The sequence below is a fragment of the Manacus candei genome, unplaced genomic scaffold, assembly GCF_025592945.1.
Source record: "Manacus candei isolate 608988 ecotype Guabito, Panama unplaced genomic scaffold, ASM2559294v1 h1tg000046l, whole genome shotgun sequence".
In the NCBI taxonomy this organism is placed as follows: Eukaryota; Metazoa; Chordata; class Aves; order Passeriformes; family Pipridae; genus Manacus; species Manacus candei.
The window spans coordinates 15,217,776-15,239,679 of record NW_026138094.1 but is presented as its reverse complement, the minus strand read 5'-3'; the positions used below and the strand labels follow the sequence as shown (position 1 = coordinate 15,239,679).

General features: G+C 44.2%; 1 protein-coding gene across 4 annotated transcripts in view; it reads right to left on the bottom strand.

Annotated features, from left to right (window-relative positions):
• The window catches only part of SMAD3 (SMAD family member 3), a 69,217-nt gene extending 48,211 nt beyond the window's left edge, over positions 1–21,006 (bottom strand). Inside the window, exons 1-2 of one of the 4 annotated variants that reach the window (XM_051796909.1) lie at positions 15,921–16,874; positions 13,740–13,837 (exon numbers count right to left, since the gene is read on the bottom strand). Coding sequence is in view for 2 of the 4 variants with exons in the window: in XM_051796908.1 (XP_051652868.1) it covers positions 20,393–20,598 (206 nt within the window). In the remaining 2 variants the exon portion in view is untranslated. Of the gene's footprint in view, positions 1–13,739; positions 13,838–15,920; positions 16,875–20,392 lie in introns of those variants that run through there. The other 3 variants (XM_051796908.1, XM_051796907.1, XM_051796910.1) reach the window with 3 other exon arrangements.
• Positions 21,007–21,904: the final 898 nt, after the last annotated feature.

Here is a 21,904-nt window from a genome sequence, read left to right as displayed (position 1 = left end):
GGTGGCTGGAAAAGGCCCTGTTGCTCCCTCAAAGGCAATTCAGCCAGGGTGCATCCTCTCCCCTGCTCAGATCTGAGGAGTGTCTGGGAAAGAGGGCAGCTGGGAGCTGGCCGAATATTGCCCTGGAATGCAGTGGCAGGCAGCTCTTAAACCACATTTTTCCCTGCCGACAGGAAACGGTTCATGTGCTGCCCAGAGGATTAACAGTAAGGAATATGCTCCTACAAAGCACTGCAGATAACACAGGCTACTGCATGTGTGCACCCGGGAAATCCAGGGATTCGGAAAATGCTGGAGAGCTTCCTCACTGTCACTGTGTTACACCCTGGCTGCGCCTCCTTCCCGACTGAGGGACCCCAAAGAGAAACAAGGTGACCCTAAAACTTCCCCAGAGAAAGGAGACATGATGCACAGCACGGGCAGGTTTACTCAGGGACGAGCCTTGACAGTCCCCACATTGCTGAGAGGAAGAACAGGGCCCACTGAAGGGCCAGTCAGGGCAAGCTTGGCACTAATTCCCATTTGTACGTGGGATTTTGAGCAGAAACAAGCCAAAAGGTGTGGGAGCAGGGTCCTTTTTTCTCAGCCTGCACGTGAATGCCTTGCTCCCAGTGTGCAACTCTGGTCCAAGTACTGGTTTCATTGAGAAATGAAGTGGAAACCAATCACGTTGCCATTTTAACCAGCTAATGTGCTTCCAGGTTGTGCTGGACCCATGGAAAAAAAAGGAAGTTTTTTGGGCAGAGCTTGAAGGGTTTCTACATTTCTTTGTGCTTTCTCCATACCTGGTCAAAGCTGCAGGTTGGGGTAGGTCCAGAAAGTGCAGACACTTCCCTGCACACACCCAAACAAGCTGCACGTGTGTGTGGCAAGGCTGACACTTGGAAGAGGCATCTCAGCTCCCACAGGTCTTGGGGAGTCAACTCACACTGTGAGACCATCCAGGCAGCCCAATATCTAAGGATCTAAGCTTTCCAGACCTTCCAAATTCCCCTGTGGGTGTAATATTACAGGTGCACACACAGTTCTGCCCCAGAAACCCTGACTAGAAACAGAACAGCCTTAAGGTTTGCCTGCAAAGTTTGTATCACAATTAACAATGCAGCTCTGTGTTGGAGACTGTCCACACAATGACAATAAATAAATAAAAGAGCTTCTAGTATTAATCACCTTTTGACAATTTATACCACAACAGTTTATAATCTTGTCTACTTTAATTCCTCCAAAGTTCATTTTGCAGTAGATTAAAATCAAGAATAAAGTAAATAGAAGATTCCACATAATGGTAACTGGGGAGTACAAGCACTTTTTCTCTAACCAAACTGACAACATTGGAGAGGGACCCTGAAATAACAGGCACAGGAAACTTCTTCTGGACCTCAAAACCACTCAGGTAAATGCTAAATGACTCATCCTTCTGCTCACAAACAGCACCATCACCCCACCAGGTCTCTGAGCATCAGCCTATCAACCAAAAGGCATCTTTCTGATTATTCCCTGAATTTCAGTTTTTCAAGCACGGGAAGCTCAGGGGAACCAGCCTCAGCTGAGCACCATTCTGCTGATTTAATACTCAGCTGGAATTTGGGATTCTTAAGCCACCTGAGGATCACTCTGCCATCACAAGATGTATTTAAATACATATTTCAGTGCCCTGCACAGCCCCAACAAAGGATGCCAGGAGACAGGCAGATGCCTTCTACTGCTTTAAACCACATGGGGCGAGGGAAAATTCCCTGCATCTCCTCGGAGCGTGTGCTCCTGACTGAGCCTCCAAACTGGTTTGCTTTGCTAAGCACTTGTAAAGCATATTTCAAATAATTATAATCTTGAGGTCTCCTCTAACATTACCACAATGTATATTTATTAAGTGAAAAGCACGTGCCCTGCTACCAAACAGTTATTTAACATTCATTAGAGCTTGTCCAAGCAAGCCTGCCATGCTCTGTAACCATATTCTTGCCCTCGGGGCAGAAATGCAAAGTGTAGCTTGAACCAACAAGACGCCGTTCTGTCCTGAATTTACCCACAAAAGAAATACTTGAAGGATTGTTAATATCTGCCTTTCCCACACCCCTCCTGAAAGTGTAAAATCCTCCTTAAGTAAAAAAAGAAAGATGGCTCGGAAGGAATATGGCAGATCTGAAATTTCTGGTTTTCCCAAAATTGTGGCAATCACACTCAAATCCCAACTCTGACTTGCTGCTCATGAGCACAGCACAGGGGAGCTTCTTCCCACCCAACACTGTTCTCCTCCTCAAAAGTGATGGGGTTTTTTAATGCAGCCTTCTCAGACACCCTCCTGGGCAATTTTCCCACCTTCCTACAGCAGTCCATCCTATCCCAAACTATTTCTAAGTGGAATTTAGAAATTTAGGATTTTTTTCTAGGTGGGAAGGGTCAAACCTCTCGAGTCACGTGCCAGGGCTGCCTCTCCAGAGGAGTTTGGGAACTTTGGTTTCCAGAGAGTCAGAAGTGTCAGGCCATGGGGACACCCATGTTCCAACATGCTCCCTTCCCATCCCTCTCAAATCACGAGGCAAACCACAGACTTTAATTTAGGCTGAGGCAGCAATACAGGATTCAACTTCACAAATGCCTTTACCCTCTTGGAGCTGCTCTCAGAAAGCTCCTTTGAAGGAGCACAACCTACAAGGGCACCTAAACCAAAACATAAAAAAACCCATCATGGGACAAAATTTAACATCACCTGATTTAACATTATTTGGTGGGGGGTTCTACAGGTAAATTTTATCTCCAGTGAAAAAAAAAATAAATTAGAAGACCCCCCCAGAATTAAAGACCCCCACAACTCTGGATAATCTAGTTTTAAGGCCTTCTCAAATTTAATTTCATTCCACTATTAGAAGAGAAACCTCATTGATAAAAGGTAATTTTCTAAACACAGTGTGTCAAGACCACTGTAAAGCAATTAACTGTGTAAAGCTTGGTAAAAATATACCCACAAAACCAGTTTAGGGTAAAGAAAAATCTTAAAAATATATAAGAATTTCAATCCATTTTTTTTTGGTAAGGCAATGACTGAGTGAGATCTGAATGCCAGCAGGGTAAGAGTGTGTTTATTGAAGGGGGAAAAGGGAATGCTGCAGGATTCATCAGCCTGGCCAAGAGAGGTAAAATGAAGCAATGCTGTAAAATGACACCAGGGCCAATTGCAGCTGAAATGTGGTACCTTTTTTTTTCTAATGTGAGGAGACTATTAGCTGTTAAAAAAAATAAAAGAACACCAGTGGAATCTCTGTCTTGATATTTTTAAATAAAGACAGGATGCATTTCTAAAAGACCCACTTGTGTAGGTTACTAATTCCAATACAGAGGTCAAAGCTCTGCCCACAAGTCTGATTTAGAAGTGCACAATTTACAAGGTATTAGAATGGGTGATGTTGGTGCCATGAAGATAAAAAGAGGCTCTCAGAACTACAGCAAACACCGCACAAGGCAGCAGCAGAGACAGAAATGGGATTATGCCTTTTAATGGCCATCTCCTACCAGACTAAATCCGTGGTGTAACACGAAGCCACATCTTCACTCAGACCCAGAATGTTTCCTTTTGTTTTATGTTTGCTTGCCCACAGAGACGTGGTTACTGGAAACAAAGAGTTAAACTGATTATCTGATGTTCCACTTTCTTTAAAACCCAAAGAATAATATTAAGTAGATATTTAGTGAGCAGACTGCAGTCACTGCAAGCTGAAAAATCACTTTAGGAGCAATCCTCTCCAAAATGCTTTCAGACTCCAAAGGAGCAGCGAGCCCACTGTTAAACAGAGCTGCTGTGAAGAGTAAAAAGTAAAATAAAAGCAACATCACTGCAGGGAGGTGCATCTGATAACAGCTCAGGCAATGCCACAGCCACGCAGGAGCAGCTGCAGACCTCGGGAAGGGAATCATAGGGTTAAACTCAGACATGTGATTAGTTCCACTGACTTACACGAGGCTCAGTGTGGCAAAACTCTTGAGAACATGTCGTGTGAGTGTGGTGGGACCACTGTTACTCATCCTGAGGGTGCACGGGGCAGAAGAGCTTCCTACAGGGAACAGGGATGATCATGGGGAGCTCTCCTGCAGGACTAAGCTCATGGAAATCTGAATTTATTTATTTTTTTTTTTAAAAAGCAACTCTTAAGGTGGAGAAGGTGATAAAAAAAAACTCAAACAACAGCTTGCACAATCCCCCCCACAAAATTTCAGTGTTCACGTTTGGAGATAAACCTTCACCGCTCGCACCCCTCCCCCGGAGAAAAAAAATGAAGACAAAAACAAACCACGAAGGGAAGGAAGGAAAAACCTCACGATTTTTTAAGTTTGTTTTAGGCCTGTTGCAGCAACGGCTTTACTCAGCTTTTATCTGCTTTTGTGGGGTTTTGTAAAAGCAAAGTGCTCTACAGACAACCAGCGAAGGGTTTTATGGAGCAGAGTCCTTTGTTGCTGATGGAAATCAGAGACAGGTGTTGAGGGCAGCACGGACAGTAATTGCCATGCACGGGGAACCTGGGAAGCAGGAATACCAAAGTCCCTGAGCCTTTATTATTACAGAGATAGCTGTAAACTTCTGCCCCAGGCAGAGACCAGACCGGTCCGTGAGAAAATCAGCTCTGGTGACGACTGTGGTTCACACACATATTGTAATAAACACTTCCAGATTTCATGTCTCCCAGCATCCTATGACTGTTATTCATTATTTGCTAAGAGATGACAGAAAGCAAAGTCTAATCAACAAAAGAATAGAAAACTCCACAGCTCCCCCCCTCTCCAGAATCCTCAGCCTGGCTTTGCATAGCTCCCTCCAGGGTGCAAGTCAAGGCTGTTTTTCCTCTCTGCCTTTCCAAGAGAATAAATGAACAAGTCGAACAGCTTGTGATATTTGCATGACTGGAGAGAGATCATCAGAACAGTTTGAACAGCCAAAGTCTAAATGGCTCGCAAGTAGTAAAAAGCAGCGAGTGACAAAGTGCTCTGAAGCCCCTCACACCTTGCTGGAAGTTACTCCAAGTGTTAGGGAAGAAATCTGTGATGACGAGCAAGCCCTGTCATTTCCACAGTGGGCTCTTTCTACTTATTCCCAGCTTAGAGATAATCCCACTTTTATTAGGTGCTGATCTATCACTTTAAGTATTGCTATTGCACTGAGAGGAAGAGACCAAATGCCAGAGAACGAGGTTTTAGCTGAAATAATCTCCTGAAGAGCTTCAGTGAAGGCAAAAAGACAAGGAAAGTAATGCTACGTTGATTAGAGCTGCATGTGGACACCACCACCAATATGTTAGATTATACAAGATCCTCTTGATGTAACTTAAAGGAATAAGATTTTAAGAAGTATATTTTCAGCACACTCCAGGCACAGTTCCTGTCACTGCCATTTGCAGAATATTCCATATTCTGGAATATGGAATTCTGGAATATTCTCATCTCTGGCAAAATGTGCAGCTCATTTTGAACGGGTTAAAGAGTTATAACGTTTCACACCTGTACTGTCCAGCACACCTGGGCAGCAGATTATTGCACATGGCAGGATTAGGCAATCTCCAGGTGATGCTGCCTCTTGTACAATTAGCTTATCTGTGTGCTAACAAACGCCTGGATTGCAGGGCTGAGGAGAAGGAGGAGCATTTCAAGGGTTGCTCATTGTTGCACAAGGGTCACAGGGCCCCTCACGTTCTGCACGGAGCCAGATCCCTGCAGAACCCGGCAATACCCAACACTTCTGCACCCACATTTCACTTCGTTGGAACAAAGCACGCTTAAAAAAATGCTTTCAACACTCTGGAGAAGTGCCAGACTGAGGGTACCTCAAGAGCTCAGGTTGTTCATTAAAGGACACGGCCACTAATGGGCTACTTACCTTCCACAATGAGCATCGGTTAGTCTTGTTTTAAAGGGGACATCAAAAGGCATAAAAGGAATCTGCATCTTCAGTGTTTGTCACCTCAGAGGTGCCTTGAGCGCAGCCACCAAATGGCCAACTGCGCTGGCTTTTTGCATGTGGTTAGATGCCTATTCACCATGAAATCATGACATACCTACGGGCCTCTGAAGCCACAAACCTGTATTGAACAATCCCCGGCAGCGACGACGGGGACAAGAAACTACCAGTCAAGAAACTACCAGTCATGGGTGTGGGATGTGAGGAAACGAAACCCTCCATCACAGCCACGCTCTTCAAAGCCCAGTGGTTCACCCTGTGAGTAACATTCCTGCAGTGGTTTGGAGGTAACAAGAACTGCACTCATTGAAGTGGAAACCATAAATAAAATTGTGTTGCTGCTGTACCATTATCATAATATGCAGAGATACGACAGTATGAAAGTACATGGAAATTAGATAATTCAGAGTTGTCATTTCTGTTAAAATTAACTTGGCCTCCAAGCGACATTAATGAGACACAGCAGCACAGCCAGAGACGTCTGCTCAGTCCAAATCCACTCTGCCATTTATTGGCATATCAAGAAAATATTTGGGTTTAAAGTACAAGATAAAAAATTATTGACAAATAAAAAAGCAGGGGTTATTGCTCTCTCAACTTCCACCAACATACTGCCCCTTGCTACACCAGGCTGGCGTGGCAGCATCTGCCAACCTATTCACAGCTTGGGAAAAACTGGATTGAAAATTCCCAAAGGAATGAAGAGCAGCTTCATCCCCATAAACTGCTGCACGACACGGACGTGGTTTCCTCAGTCACCTTCTGCAGGCCCTGAAAACTACTGGGGTGGATATAAATATACACAAATTTGAAACACTTGACTTGCTCTCTCCTCCTCCTCCTCCTCCAGCCTTTTGTGCCAGGAGATAACACTAGAAAACAAAACTGGAGAAAGGTTATGCTCTCAGTAAGCCTGTACACTGCATTCCCAAAGGATTGCCAACTTCAGATTAAGCAGCAGCCCCTGATAGCTATAAAATAAACTATGCATGGCAGTTTTTGTGGACCAAGAGACATGTCTGTCTCCTGGTTATTCCAAAGTACCTCTGAGTAACCCCACTTGCTGGGAAAAAAAAAAAAATTAAAATTGAATTTAAAAAAAAGTCCCGCACTGGCTCCAACTCAACGTGAGGGGCAATTTTTAACAGACAGGAATAAGTTATTGAATCACTGGTAGAAAAGTTATGGTCTGGGTTTTGAAATAAGCCTTGTCTTCTAAAAATAATCCTTGGGTGGTTTAATTTATAGCAATACATTACATAGGCAGTTACACTGGCAAGACTTTTGGCCAGTTTTTGACAACACTCAACCCTTAAACGAGCCTAGAAAAATATTCTCCACAGCTCCAGGCAGCACAGTGAGTGCAAAGCAAAATTAAGGCTGAAACAGAATATAATTTGTAAAATCAAGAGTGATCCTAAAACAAAAGGGCAACGAAGTCTTTTAGGCTTTCCCAGTTCCTCTCTCACAGTGGTGTGAACTCTGAGCCGCTCTGCACGTGCAGAAATGTCACACAGGTTAAAAACATGTGACTTACTGGACTAATAACAAAAATCAAATCCCACTCAGGCTTCAAAACCAAGAACATCTCTGGCTGGGTTGATTTATACATTGTCACACTGAGTGTGACACCTTTGCTCTCCTAACAGAGAACCTTTCTGTTCCTTTCCTTGCCCTTCCAATAACCATCTTTCCCTGTTGTTTAAGGTTCTCAGCCGCAAAAGAGGGAAGAAAAATAACATTTAAACAAAAAAAAAACCCCACCGCCCAACCCCTAAACAAATAAAGAAAGAAAAACACCCCCAGGAGAAGGCAAGTCACAAAGGCACAAAATTAACCCACAGTCCCTGGGCAGCTGCAGCTCAGGAACAGCCCGAGCCCAGGCCCTTCCCCAGGAGGGATGGTGGAATGTCACATCCATCCCCACTAACTATTCCTCCCCTGTGGAATTCCCTCTCCCTGCTTTTATGCCCTTAAAGCAACTCTGATCAGCATTAGAGCTGACTGGAACAGCATTATCCCATTATTTCATTTATGCAGGCACATGTAGCACTGAACAAGGGCTATTCAGATTTTGTTCCAATGGTAAGAGATCATCAACTTTTTTTTTTTAAATTAAGTTACAATACTTTTTCCCCACAGAATGATTAATTAAATACCAGTTTCCACTCGAAGCTAATTCTATAGGATACAAGTTTTTACTTATTTATAGACACATATTAAAAAGTTAAATATATACACAGATATCTAACAAAATATAAAATGCACAAAGAATTGTCCTAAAACTTTTAATGGCCTCTCTCCAGTCCTAAACTTCCTTCCTATTTCTATTGAAGTGCAAAGGCTGTCAAAATGTACCTGATCAATGGCTTCAAGCACAACCACATCTTTCAACCACTATCAGATACACTGGAAACACATAAACTTTGAACACAAAGTCAAACTCAAAAGCCAAATTAATAACAGACCATTAATGCTCATTAGCTCTACCTCCCACCTTTCCTCTTTCTTCTGGAATAGCTGTCCTGCCAGTAGAGCAGAAACTCTGAAATGCCATCCTAAAAATAGAAAGCAAGAAAAGAGGGGGAAAAAAAAAAGGGGGAGGGGGGGAGCAGGAACTGAGAGAATAAGCAGAGTGAGAAACTCTGTAATATAAAACTGTCTCCAGCTTCAAAGACACCAGCCAATCATAATCCAATAAATGCCTTTTTTTTTTTCTAAAATCAGAACACTCAAATGTCTATTTTTATTCCTGTTTAGAAGCAGCTCTCTCAGCAGGGCTTTCGAACCAGCAGAGCCTGGCATGCAAAGCAGTGACTGACAGAACTCCATTTCAGGCCATCACTCCCAAGGCCTTCACTTGTTCCCTGGGTTCCTTTGTGCCTGGCACCACGAATTCCAGCACAGACCCCCCAGGAAACACCTGGAGAACCACAGGGAGGGAACAGAGGGGGTGCTGACACAGAACTATTTAAGGGTGCTCCCTTAAATTCTATGCACAATTCCATCTAAATGGCCACACAGCTCTTCCAACACCCTCAGACATATATTTTCTATGTGCAACCATCAGAAACTTGCAATGTGGGTAGGTTTGAATTTAAGATGGTTCTTCTGTCACTCAGACATCCCTGGGACCCTGAGGGTACTGAAAAACCAAGGGAATAAGGAGCTGTGCTCATACCAAGCCTGGAAAACCTGGAAGGACAGTGAAATACCGCTTGAGCATCCAAGGAGGTGCATCCTCAGCACTTCCTTTGTGTGCAGGTTGCCCAGAGAGGCTGGGAATGCCCCTCCAAGTGTTCCAAGTCAGGTTGGAAGGTGCTTTGAATAACCTGCCCCAGTAAAAGATGTCCCTGGGCATGGCAGGGAGCTGCACTAGGTGAGTTTGGAAAATTCCTCCCAGTCCAAACCATTCTGAGTCTTTGATTCCAAAATGATAGAGCCTCTTCCTCTGTTTAACTGAAAATTAGTTTTATTAATAGAATTATCCACATGTTATGAATTATTGGAATAATTCAGAAAAAAACCCAGCTTTTGAACCAGCTTTGGTTTTCCATCCAGAGCCTGGGAATCTTCCCATGGCCCTCTCAAGAGGAATGGCACTTCAAGTCTAGGATATGAGACACTGTCTGCCACCTAAATGTTGCTTTGCCTCTGCCCCCAACAACCTCGGGTAGGTCAACCCAGTTCTCAAGACTTCACTCTCCCCATCAGCAAAAGGGGGTAAAAATCCTTCTGATATAAAACACTTCAAGGTCAGACCTATGGTATAAAATGAGAGGTCACAAACAGGGGGTGGGAAGACCATAATAAAAAGATCTTCAAAAGGACTCAATGAATATCAGAGCAAAGATTTATGATTTTTTTTTTTTAATGGGAGCAGCTGACAGCATTGGAACTTAATTGTTATCCTTTAAAGAAAGTAGCCATTAAAAACACACAAGGGCTGATGCAGAGGCTGTTTTGCTTTTAGCTTATCTAAGTAATGATCATCACAAAGGTTACTTCTCCATCCTTAATTTTCGTGAGGAGATACATCAAATACACTGTTTCCCACAGCAAGGCTTCAAGTTCAACCTGCTCCAACAGCTTTGAAAAGAGCATTTCTTTCAAACTTGTAAATGATTTAAAAGAGAACCCTTAATTAATAATGCTGTTTCCAGCCAGATGGCCAGCTATTAGTTTTCAGTCATCTCTTTCAGAACAATTCCCCACAAGTCTTCTGATGCAAAGGAGTTTTAAAGCAACACAAAACAAAAAGACACAGTTACAGGTATAGAAATTTCCTTTTTTTTCCAACTGCTGTTGCCGTGGTTGTAAAAGTCCAACAGCGACAGCACAACTGCTTGACAGCCACATATTTGTTTCATTTAGCATTTTGTATTTGGATGGCATTAAATTCACATATGGTTATATAATGTTACTGAACTAAGAACATGAGGCTGCATGTACAGAGCTTTCCCTGGACCTGTGCTAACAGACTCCAAACTCGAGCTGGGCAGCAGAACTCCGGGGTGTGATGTGCATCAACCAGCCCAAATATTCCGTGTGTAAGGGAGGCACCAGCACAGAGATGAATAGATAAAAAATATGCAAAGCCGGGGAAGGTTTACCACCAAACATCTGTGGAATTCGAATATTCCCCCCTGACGTAGCACCCGCATGTTTTCAAAGAAAGTCTCCAGCAAGAACTAAAACTGCTTTCTTAGGATGGAAGGGAGGCTGAACAGCAACAGAGAGCTTTTGAAAGCAGCAGGGTAATGCACCAGGTTTTTAAAAATATCAAGATTTCACAACTGTAATTAAATTCTGGATTTGGGAGGTAGTTAAGAGCAAGGTACAAGCAGTAATACAATATTTTGCTCGATGCTACACAGTGTTGTGGAGCAAAACCTGATGTTTCCAGTCTTCCCTAAACCACAGTGTACATCCATTATGCAGCAATCCACAAGTGAAAACAGATCTTTATTCAGTTATGACTGGGGGAAAACAAACAGGCAGCTGCAACTCTATACGTGAACTTTCAGCCTATAGTTCTACCAAACAAGCAAAGCCAGGCTTGGGGAAAAAGCTTCAATGATCAGTTGTCTACCTACACACAAGTTATTTATGGCATCTAATTCAGAGCAAAGCTCAACACGGTTTGCAGACTGCCAGGAGACTCCTGCTGGCGACAGAAATCAGCTATAAAGTTGTGTTAGCTTTGATAAGCAGACAGTGATTATCTGCTTTTTAAAATTTGGCATTTAGTTGTTCTGTAAAGCTTGCTCCAGCCACAGTGGTTTTAAAATCTGGTTTGGGCTTTCTACCGTTCTAAGTCGTCCCTCTGCAAGAACTGGCCACTAAAAAAATTTTAAAAAAAGAAAATTTTTAACAGAACACATAAGAAACATTAAACAGGCCAACAGGGCAGTTTTGACTTATGGTGAAGCTTACATTGAGTAAATCAGGTAAATTTAGGCCCAAGAAGCAGATATGGAGGAAGATTAACCAAAGTATATGTGATTTTCACCATTCTAAGCCCATGAAACTCCTGCATGGGGTCTCCAGAGCCCACTAGAGTTTGGCTTGAAGGTTCCAAGCCAACATCAATAGCTATGCTAGACCTTTCCTGCTGTTGGGAAAGCAAGGACAGCTGTTATTAGCAGACCTTGTGCTCCTCAGAGTTCTAGGCCTGTAATTTTGGGTGGGCTTTATGCAGGAAACCTTCCTCCTTCCTGTGCTTGTGTAGCTGGGAATGGGGCTCAGGGAAAAGCACTTTATAACAAGGGTTTCACCAATGGTTAAAATGCTTAAAACAAATGATTAAAATGCTTAAAACAAAATAAGAATAAAAATAAGAATAAAAATAAGAATAAAAATAAGAATAAAAATAAGAATAAAAATAAGAATAAAAATAAGAATAAAAATAAGAATAAAAATAAGAATAAAAATAAGAATAAAAATAAGAATAAAAATAAGAATAAAAATAAGAATAAAAATAAGAACAAAACCAACACAGTGAGAAAAGTCAAATATCACCTTCTACACAGGATCAGGGGACACTACCAGCTCCAAATGTGGAGGGTCTCTGCCAAGCTCCATCAGTGCCCATCAGAAAACCCTCAGTGAAACAGGAGCAAGAGCTCCTCTGAAAATGAAATGTTTTCCAGAGAAGTATTGTTTTCATCAAACTTCCAACTCAATCCTGCCTGGTTTCCTGCCACATTTCCAGCCCAGGGGCTGACGAGTCCCAGTCTTGGTGGGACTGGAGCCCCCAGGTCTCACAGGCTCTGCTGGGAAGGCTTCAAATCCCACAGAGAACAACCCACAGAAACCCCAAAAGCCCTGACTTGAAAACAGAGAAGTGGATAATATTTGACCTACAAACACCTCTCTCCTTGTTTCTCAGTTCACTGCCTTCCTGTGCTGGCCTGACTCTGCTTTCACTTGCATGGAAATCAGGGGTAAATCTACTGAAATCCATGTAACCACACATATGCAAAAAGAGTGGGAAAAGATTCCAGACTCCAGCTGCTTTTTAGCCTTTCTTTTAGACAAAGAGTGCTTTTTAAATACTGGTATAATTTTTCAGATACTGTTACACGTGTGCTACAAACCATCCCCGCATCTGAGTCAAGGGGAACAACAATTTGTCCAACAAACAATAAAAAGGACCTTTCTGTGAAGTTCCATATTTATGGAAACCACAGACTTTGTATCCCTATGAAAATAACCACATCTGGTCTTTCTGAGAACAACAAAACTAAAGGTGCTCGTAGTTGGGTCTTTGTCTTCCCACACAGCAACACTGAAAATCCAGTTATGGAGGGAAAGGAAAATTGGGGAAAAGGGGATTTTTTAGCTGTTAAATAGATAAAGCAACAACAGGTTCACATTCAACACAGAAACAGAGGCATTCTCAGTGCCACACGTCTTCCTCTAAGCCCAATATTTTTGTGAACTTTAACTGTTCTACATTTGTAAGTGAATTTCTCTTTTCGTATTCAAGCAACAAGAGCAGGAAGGACAAAGTTTCGCCTCTGTTTTTGTGAAAAAGGAGAGTCAGTACCAGCATCCATCACTCAACCAGTGCTGGCTGCAGCTTCACCACAAAGGAGGAAAGTTCTGCTCTGACTTCCTTTTCAGAAGAGGTTGTGTTACGGTTAATGAACGTCACCAACTCAGAGATAAACTCCGGCCTTTCCTATGACACCATTTGTAAGGAAAAGTTTGCTGACATTTTCAACCACAAATTATAAAGTTTGCTAAGGATGGTTTAACCCACTACCTTGACTCTGAGGCTCCTTCCTGAGGATCCTGCAGCCTGGAAGAAGCAAGAGTCCCAGGGAGAGGGATCAATCTCTTCACACCTCAGCTCCTGACACCTCATCCCCTGCAATCTTCTCTGCAGGATTCACACCCTCCCTTTTCCTAAGCTGGTGCATACTCCTCTGGAGATGGAGAAGCAGCTGCTCCCATCCATGGCTCAGAGCCCACCTGTGCTGAGGGTGCAGGTGCTCCAGGACAAGGTGGGCACACCCAGCACAGCTGCACCACCTGAAACCTGCAGCTTCTTTGCCCTCCTGACCTCAGTGCTGAGCAGCAAGCGAGCTGGAAAGGTGTTTCTTGTGACACATAAAATTTATCAAGATCACCTATTCACCTTTCCTAGACTTACACGGGTTATTTTTCTAACAGGTAGGTCTTCCTGGATTTTTAAGCATGTTCTTACTTGAGGTTCACCAACAACTCCTCCCAATACATCAAAAATCTCCCTGTACCACACACAGCCACGTAGGACAGAGAAACCCACCTTGCTGCTGCATGAACAAATCTGGATTAGGTTTAACAAGCTCCTTAGCTGACAATGAAGTTTTCCTACTGGAGTTCAGATGACTCCTGGGTGATCCCCTACAAAGCAGGGTGTTATCATTTTATTATTTCTTACCTGGTTGGGCTCTTCTGAAGGTAAGGGTTACCCTTGGGTTTGTTTGGTGGGTTTTTTTAATAATCATGCACAGAGTAGTTTATTTCTGCTCACATTTGGGATCTCTGCTTCTGAAGGAACACAGAAAGAGCTGTGGCTTTGTGTTCTGTTTGTGCAGAGCCACAATACCAGGAGCAACCAAACTTCCCTGCTCACCCAAACAATGGCAAAGAGAGATGTGTGAACAAACCAGGATCAGGTCTAAAAGGCTTCAAAACACCTTCAAAACCAGTATTAACTGCAACAATCCACACATTATTGTCTCCTGGGTTGCACTATCACTGACAGGAGCCCACTTATTACCAATTTCCTCGTCTTTGGTCCAAATGGGATTAGCAAACATTTGCTGAACTTGGTGGAGTCCACCTGCTGGAACTGCAGTGCCTGGGGAAGAATCTCTGCCCTGGCTTTATTCTCCTCTCTCCCATCTCTCCCTCCACTGCCAATCAAGCAGCTCGAGACTGGAAAAGGCTTTTTACACAACACATCAAGGCAGGCAAGGACAAAAGTTAATTAGGACTATTCATAAGCCTTTACTGGAAGAGAGTGCTGCATCCCATCCCTGAAAATTTAATTGCACTCAATAGAGGAAAGCTAAAAAATAGTAATAATAAAAAACAAAACCCCAAACAACAGAAAAAGATAATTTGGGAATAAAATCTGATTTCAATTTAACTCAAGCACTGCTTGGCCCTATTTATTTCATCAAGTAGTTCATGCAGGATAATGGCATTACCGTGCATCTAACAGCATTAGAAGCTCCTAATAAATTAACAAGTGAAAATTAATGGCTGCTCAGTCCATTAAATCTTGTTAATTTTATTTTTGTTGTAATAATATAGCAATCACAAGTTTACATTATTAAACCAATATTTATTAGAAGAACTCATTTTAATTGGATCCCTGATGTGATAATCCAGTGCAGTGTGTATTTCTTTATTTCATCAATTTTTTGCATTTATTTCTCATTATATTTAAATGACTGCAATATTCAGGGTCTTCTAATACTATAAGAGTTAAGCAACCATTTTAAATATTTTATTCACACAGATCCAGCACTTACTATACAATATAACGAGAATATCACGAGCCCTTTCAGAAGCTATTTTGACTATTTTAGTCTCTTGAGAAAGGGGAGAAGGAAAAAAGGCAGAGATATGAATATTTGAAAGCATCTCAACAAATGCAAAAGACATCTTTTCCCCTTAGCCCACAATGTTCTGTATAAACGCTGCTGTGCTGTTTTTCATGTCAAGAGAGGAGTTCTACCACCAGTTTTAATGCAAAATGTGAGCTGGCCTGCACATCTCAGGTAAAAAGATAAATATATACTTATCAAAAGATATATTCAAAAAACAATATACTCCAAAAAAATTGTATTCAAAACCAACACAAGTGGGTTTGAACTGTATTTCTCTGTTGACAGAGAAATTACAAATTTGAGGAGATGCCTCAATAAAGGGCTGGGTCTGACGCGCTGTTCCAGCAGGAACTACTTTGAGGGAAGGAACTGTGATTTTTCCCTCACTTCCCTCCTCTCCCAGTTCCTCCATCTCTGCTGAAATAACTGAATGTGCAGTTAGTTGCTCCCTGACTGGTTATACCAACATTTATTGCTTGAGCCTCACAGCAGCATTTTGGTTTTGGAAATGGCGTCGTGCGGCCTACGAGGGAACCCCACACCCCTTATCCGTGCCGGCATCTGAGGCACTGACTCTGGGGCTCGTAATCAGAAAAGTTATTAGCAAAGTTCCATCATTTCCAACACAGGGGTGGGGAGAAGGAGTTGGAGGGGCTGTGAGGAGCAGAAACCTGCGCCCAGAGAGGGGGGTTCCATGGCAGGGAGGACGAGGTGGACAAGAGCAGCCAAGTCACCTGAGCCGAGGCCTTTGGGCACTGAGGTGGACAAGAGGAGCCAAAAAAGTCACCTGAGCCGAGGCCTTTGGGCACTGAGGTGGACAAGAGGAGCCAAAAAAGTCACCTGAGCCGAGGCCTTTGGGCACTTACCGTGTTTTCACCTTCAGCCCTGTCCTGCCAAGTCCAGCTAAGGCCACAAAAGCTGGTTACAAATGGGTCTGTAGAGCAGTGCACCCTGAGCTATCCCTGCCACAGCTAAAGCAGCTCCTGTGGGGACTGAGGCAGCACAAAGGTTAGGCCAGGGCTGTAAAACCTGCCCATAAAGCTCGGGCAGTACAGAGGTCAGTGGACACGGGTTTGCAGCAGTCAAATTACCAGTAAAATAGGGAGCAAACCAGTACAGTGATAGCCAGAGTGTGTGTGTACACAGGGGCTGCACTGTGACCATCCCCAGTGCTCCACTGCCACACCAGTGCAGACACTCCTAAACAAGCCCACGCAATATTAAAGCTCCTCCCATACAGGGACAGGCCTAATTGAAAACAAGGTGGTTTAAAATGGACATTAAAAACATATATATATATATATATATATATTTACACATGGACACACAGAAGTGTGGCTGGCCCTTTGCTTATTAACAAAACCAGATGGGCACCAGTCTCAAAAGAAGAGCACAGAAACACAGGATATTCCAAGCTGGAAGGGACTGACAAGGATCATCAAATCCAATAACCCCAAAAAAATCACAGCATGGTGTGAAATCACAACATACTTGAGGGTCTTGGAGACACCCACTGACACTTAATATACTTAGAATTTTCATATTTCCTGTTATCAATGCAAAGCAAAGAATATGAGCAATTCCTGCATATACTGTGTGGTCAACTACCAACACAACAGAAGCTGTGCTCACAGCCAAGATGTTCTTAAAATCTTTATATATTATCCTTGTGTATTGTCATCCTTTTGTATTATGTTCCTTGTGTATTATCCCTGGTTTTCCCCACCAAAATGTAAATCATTTAAGGAACACTTACCCTGTTCAGCCACTTTTAAGAAGCAAATGTACCCTGTTTCCATTTCAATTGGTACATTCTCTCCTTATCAGATGAGTTCCACAAGAAATAACACCCACCTCTCCTCCAGACTATTTTCTAAATTAAAAAAAACCCCACCACTTAAAAGAAGGTGCTTCTTACATACAAGAATCCTGGCTCCCCTAAAACCACTGGTGATACCAAAACAAATAAAGACAGTAATAAGTTCAAAAGAAAAATATGCAAATGAAAATATATTACAAAATATCGTGAGATTTATGTCTTCATATGTGTAGCACGCCAATAAAGTTCTCAAAGCAAAGCATTTACTGTCTCATCCCATATCAGCAAGACTATGGACACTGCACAGCTTTTAGAAATTACTGAGTGCCCATCACATGTTTTGGTTTCTGCAGTACAGGTTGAATGAAACACTCACCATAATTCAGACTTGCACATTTCATTTCTAGGGCAAAATGCTGCCAGGGCACAGGAAATGTGATAAAAATCCTGAAAGCTGAGCTTTCAAGGTTGATGCAACTGCTACAAAGGATGTATTTTAATGGGCAGAAGAATGAGTGTTTTCAACTTTATCACCCAATAAAGTATGAAAAAGTATCTTATTGCCAGGCAGACCCAGCTGACTATGACTCACTAGGTTGACACCAAAGCCCACCAGCTCAGAGCACAGAGGTCTGAAGGACCCTTTGGCAGTTGTGTCCCAGCTGAGGATGGAAGGAAGGTCCTCTGCAGGAGCCATCCTGCCCAGCACCACCAACTGCAGCACAAGAAACCATCAGATGGTCTGAGACCGGCAAGTTTTTCAGGTGGAAATTACTTCCTCCTCCAGCAGTAAAAACAAGAAGGAAAACTCCTGCCAAGAGAGTGTCACACTGAAATCCTTGAAGGCCTCTCCAGCCTTTTGCAGTTTGCCACAGGCTCTTCCAATGGAAAACCTGGGGCCTGTGGTGTCCAGTAGATAAAAACGACAGCAAGAATAAATTTGATATTCTAATTCCTTAGCCCGACAACAAAAATTATTCTTTTTTCTTGTTCTTTCTTGAAACAACCCCACCTGATCACCACAGGTATTTGCTGGGTAGCCCTTATTCCCAGGAGCAGTGTTTCTGCAAAGCTCAAGCACTTTTACATCTGAAACTTGCTTCGTCTCATGGACACAACAGCTAATTTTGGACTTACCCTACTCCTGCTGGGCCAGAGTCATCACTGGCATGGCTCCACTGTAATTCAGTCTACTGATGCATTACAGACAATGCACAACATGAGCTAATCCTTAATGATGGTTTTTCCCCTTTTTTCCCCCCTCCCAACGTACTTATTTGAGTAAATAGTAAAATGCCATGTAGAATTATTAAATAAAATGAGCAAACAAACAGCAAACTAAAAGCACACTAAAATTGACTTGCAAACACTAATTTCAAATGACACAGTAATCAGATTCACAGATACATTAGGACAAGCAGTGCAGTCCAGAGGAGAAGGCACAGCTCTTAAAGTTACAAGGCCTGGCCAGAGCTCCAGCTCTGCCACTGACTTCCAGACAGGCTGTTCCACATTTCCACACCATTCCCCAATCCCTGATATATAGATATGAACACCTCAGCACAGACTAACCTCACCAGGCTCATTTGGATCTCTGTGACATACAGACTAAACAATAATAAAAGCACATATGAAGTTGTGCTTAAAAACTTGTGCCGAGGCATAAGGAGCTCCCACCAAAACAGGCTGATGCTTCCCCCATACCAAGGTTTAAGATCTGCAGGATCCAGGGCTCTGTGTCATAAAAGAACACGAAATGTTTTTATTTCTGCACAGATTTTCATCAACAGAACAAGGTCTGGGAGAGAGAGACATTCAGCAAGAGCAACCAGGACAATCTCTGCAGGTGAGAGTATTCATGACTTGCGATATCTGTTTGTGTTGTTATTTATTTTTAACCTTTAAATTTTTTTTTTTAATTAAAGCAACGTATTTAACACAACTCTTTGCTTCCTTTAAATCATAAAATATCCTCCCTTACCTAAAGCACCTTGTTCCCAGTAACAGAAGCTCCAAGAGGCTTCGTGCCCTGCTCCCTAACGGGTCAGCAGCAGCCACACACAATACCCAGGTCACAGCAGCAGGGCTGCTCAAGCAATTTTCTCCTTTTGAAATGGTAAGCGTTTCAGGGAAGTGGTTTAAACAAGGAATTATCTATGTGGAAAGCACTCTGCTTACCAAGAATTTTAAAATATAGGTTTTAAGGCATTTGTGTTGTGCGGGGGCTCCACAGGTTTTGATTTCTGCTTCAAGTAGGCGAAAAGCCTGAGCAACTCTAACAAAGGCTGAGAGCTGGATTTGCATTACTGGCCAAAATCTTACCACAGTCATTCACCATCAAAAAGATAAGGAGACTTTTTATTTTTCCTTTAAAAAAAAAAAAACCACTTCAGTTGTTGGAAGAAAATTTGAGGAGTTCCAAACATCCACATTTCTAAGCTGCCTGCTTCACTTTTTCATGCAACAGATGCTGCTTTGTATCAGCTCCTGCATATTAAATCATTCTGACAACCAAGAAAGCATACATTTGTTTGCGCCAGAGAGAAGCATGAATACACACACACACAGATATCTTCTCACGCAGAAGCACACAATTATGCAGCATTCAAATATTTGGGATGAACTTTGGCCTTTGTTTAAAAAAAAAAAAAAAAAAGTACTCTCCAACAACAATCAGGAACAGACCCAGCAGTCATCTGGCTGAGCTCACAGAAATCAACAATCTGCAGCAATAAAACACCACTTGTGGGCAGCCATTTGAAAGTTACTTGGAAAATTATTCTTAGATGGGATAGTTATACACACGTCCTTTATGATTTATGGGTTGAGCTCAGAATGGAGGCTAAAAATAAAACCTATGTTAATTCAAAAAGTGGGGAGAGAAATCAGTTATATTCGCCCTCACGTGGTGGAGTATTTTTTGGTTTTGTTTTGGTTTGGTTTGTTTGGTTGGTTTTTTTTGCACTCCAAACAATCCCCTTCAGCTCTGCCATTTGCATTCCCGAGTTAAAAAGTAATTTGAAAACATAAGCGAAGCAGGGCTCTAAATCACCTCTTCGGAGGAGGATCTGGCTCGATAATACGCAAGAAGCCACGCAACCCAAACAAAACCGCTTTCCTGATACAGCAATCAGGAAAAAAAAAAAAAAAAAAAAAGAAAAATTCTTAATGCAACAGCACTTGAGAACGCGCTGAAAGTTTTGACAATGAGAGTGCCCGCGGTGAGCGTATCACACACTGCGCTCCCAACTTTTTTTTCATCTCGGCTGGAGACATATTTTCTCCCCTGCGTTCCCCGCTCTTGTTACTAGACAGTAATTCAATTCTGCAGCCGGTGGGTTTATTTTTTAGGGGGTGTTAGGTGTGCACCGAGCGCTCAGGGGAGAGCTAAAGCGGCAGGGAGGGCAGCGGGGCCGGGGAGCGACACGACCCTGCCCGGGCTGTGCCGGAGCACGAGGGTCCCCCGGGGCTGCGCCGGGACCCGCCGGGACCCCCGGGCGGGGCCGCCCTGCTCGGTACCTGGGGATGGTGATGCACTTGGTGTTGATGTTCTGCGTGGTGATCGCCTTCTCCAGCTCGTCCAGCTGCCCCGTCTTCTTCAGCTTCTTCACCAGGCTCTTCACCGCCTTCTCGCACCATTTCTCCTCCTGCCCGTTCTGCTCGCCTTTCTTCCAGCCCAGGAGCCGCTTGACGATGGGAGGGGTGAAGGGCAGGATGGAGGACATGCTGGCGCCGCCGGCAGCGCCCGCCGGCCCCGCGCTCGGCTCCCTCCTGCGCAAAGCCCGGCCCCGGGCGGCGCTGGCCCGGCCCGGCCCGGCGCGGAGCTCGCCCGCCCCGCCGCCCCCTCAGCGCCGCGGGCCCGCGGCTCCAAACTTTGCCCGGAGTTCGCCGCCTCTCCCCGGCGGCGGCGGCGGCGGCTGCTCCCTCCTCCTCCCCCTCCTGCCCCGCTCTGTGTGCGCGGAGAGGCGCCCACTCCAGCTCATTCCCAGTCTGTCTCTCATGCAAATTGCCTGCTGGCCGCCCCGGCCCGGCTTCCACCCCCTCCTTCCCTCCCAAACGCGCCGCCGAGGGAGGCAGAGAGGGAGGGAGAGAGGGAGGGATGGGAGGAGGAGGGAGGAGGGAGGGAGGGCGCGGAGGCGGCCGGCCCGCCGGGAACTCCGCCGCGCTCCATCCCCGCGGGGGCCCCGCGCCCCTGAGGGGGGTTCGCGCTCCTCGGGCTCGGGGGCTCGCAGGGAAGGGTCAGCGCGGCCGGGAAAGCCCCGGAGCGGGACGAGGAGCAGCTGCCCGGAAAAATCCCACCGAGGGGGAAGCGCCAAAAATAAACGTCAGGTCCCGCCGGCGGACGGTCACTGCCAGGGCGGGGTGGGCGCAGCCCCCGCCACGGCTGTTTCCTCCGTGGAAAAGTGCATTCCCACACAGATACCTGCACACAGCCTGCCCAGTGGCGCTCAGACAATCGGCAGCTTTTTGTTTCAGCCCCTTTAATTTACTATTCCATTCCCTCATCTTTCCACGCCGGGCACCAGGTACCCGAATAATTTCTGCCCTGTATCAGGCACAAATGACACCCTGGAGATGTTTACCACCAGACCCGGTCAGAAATTCTCAGACGGAATATTTTTGTCAGAGCACGGCAGTTTGTTCAGATCTAGGTGTTTGGTAGAGATGCTTCTGGTTTGGGCTGACTCAGGGTGGCATCCAGGTACATTTCCAGTTTCTAACTTTCCAGCTCTGGGCAGACTGGGCTGTCACATTCTCAAGCATCACCCCCTCCACGCTAAAAATGAGCACAGGTCTTAAAAAACTTATGAATATGAACTTTAACTCCTCAGGGCACCAGTTCTCTGATAAACCACCCCAAAATGGTGCTGAGCAAGCAGCAAGGAGGCTGAGGGCCACCTGCAGAGTGCCCAGGTGCCTCTGGCAAGGCTGGTTCCCATTTCTCAACTCCAGCTGCTTCTCAGCTCCTTTCAACTGCTGCCCAGGAACAACAGCATGAAAGTTTTGTTGGGACCTGGCTCCCGAATTCTG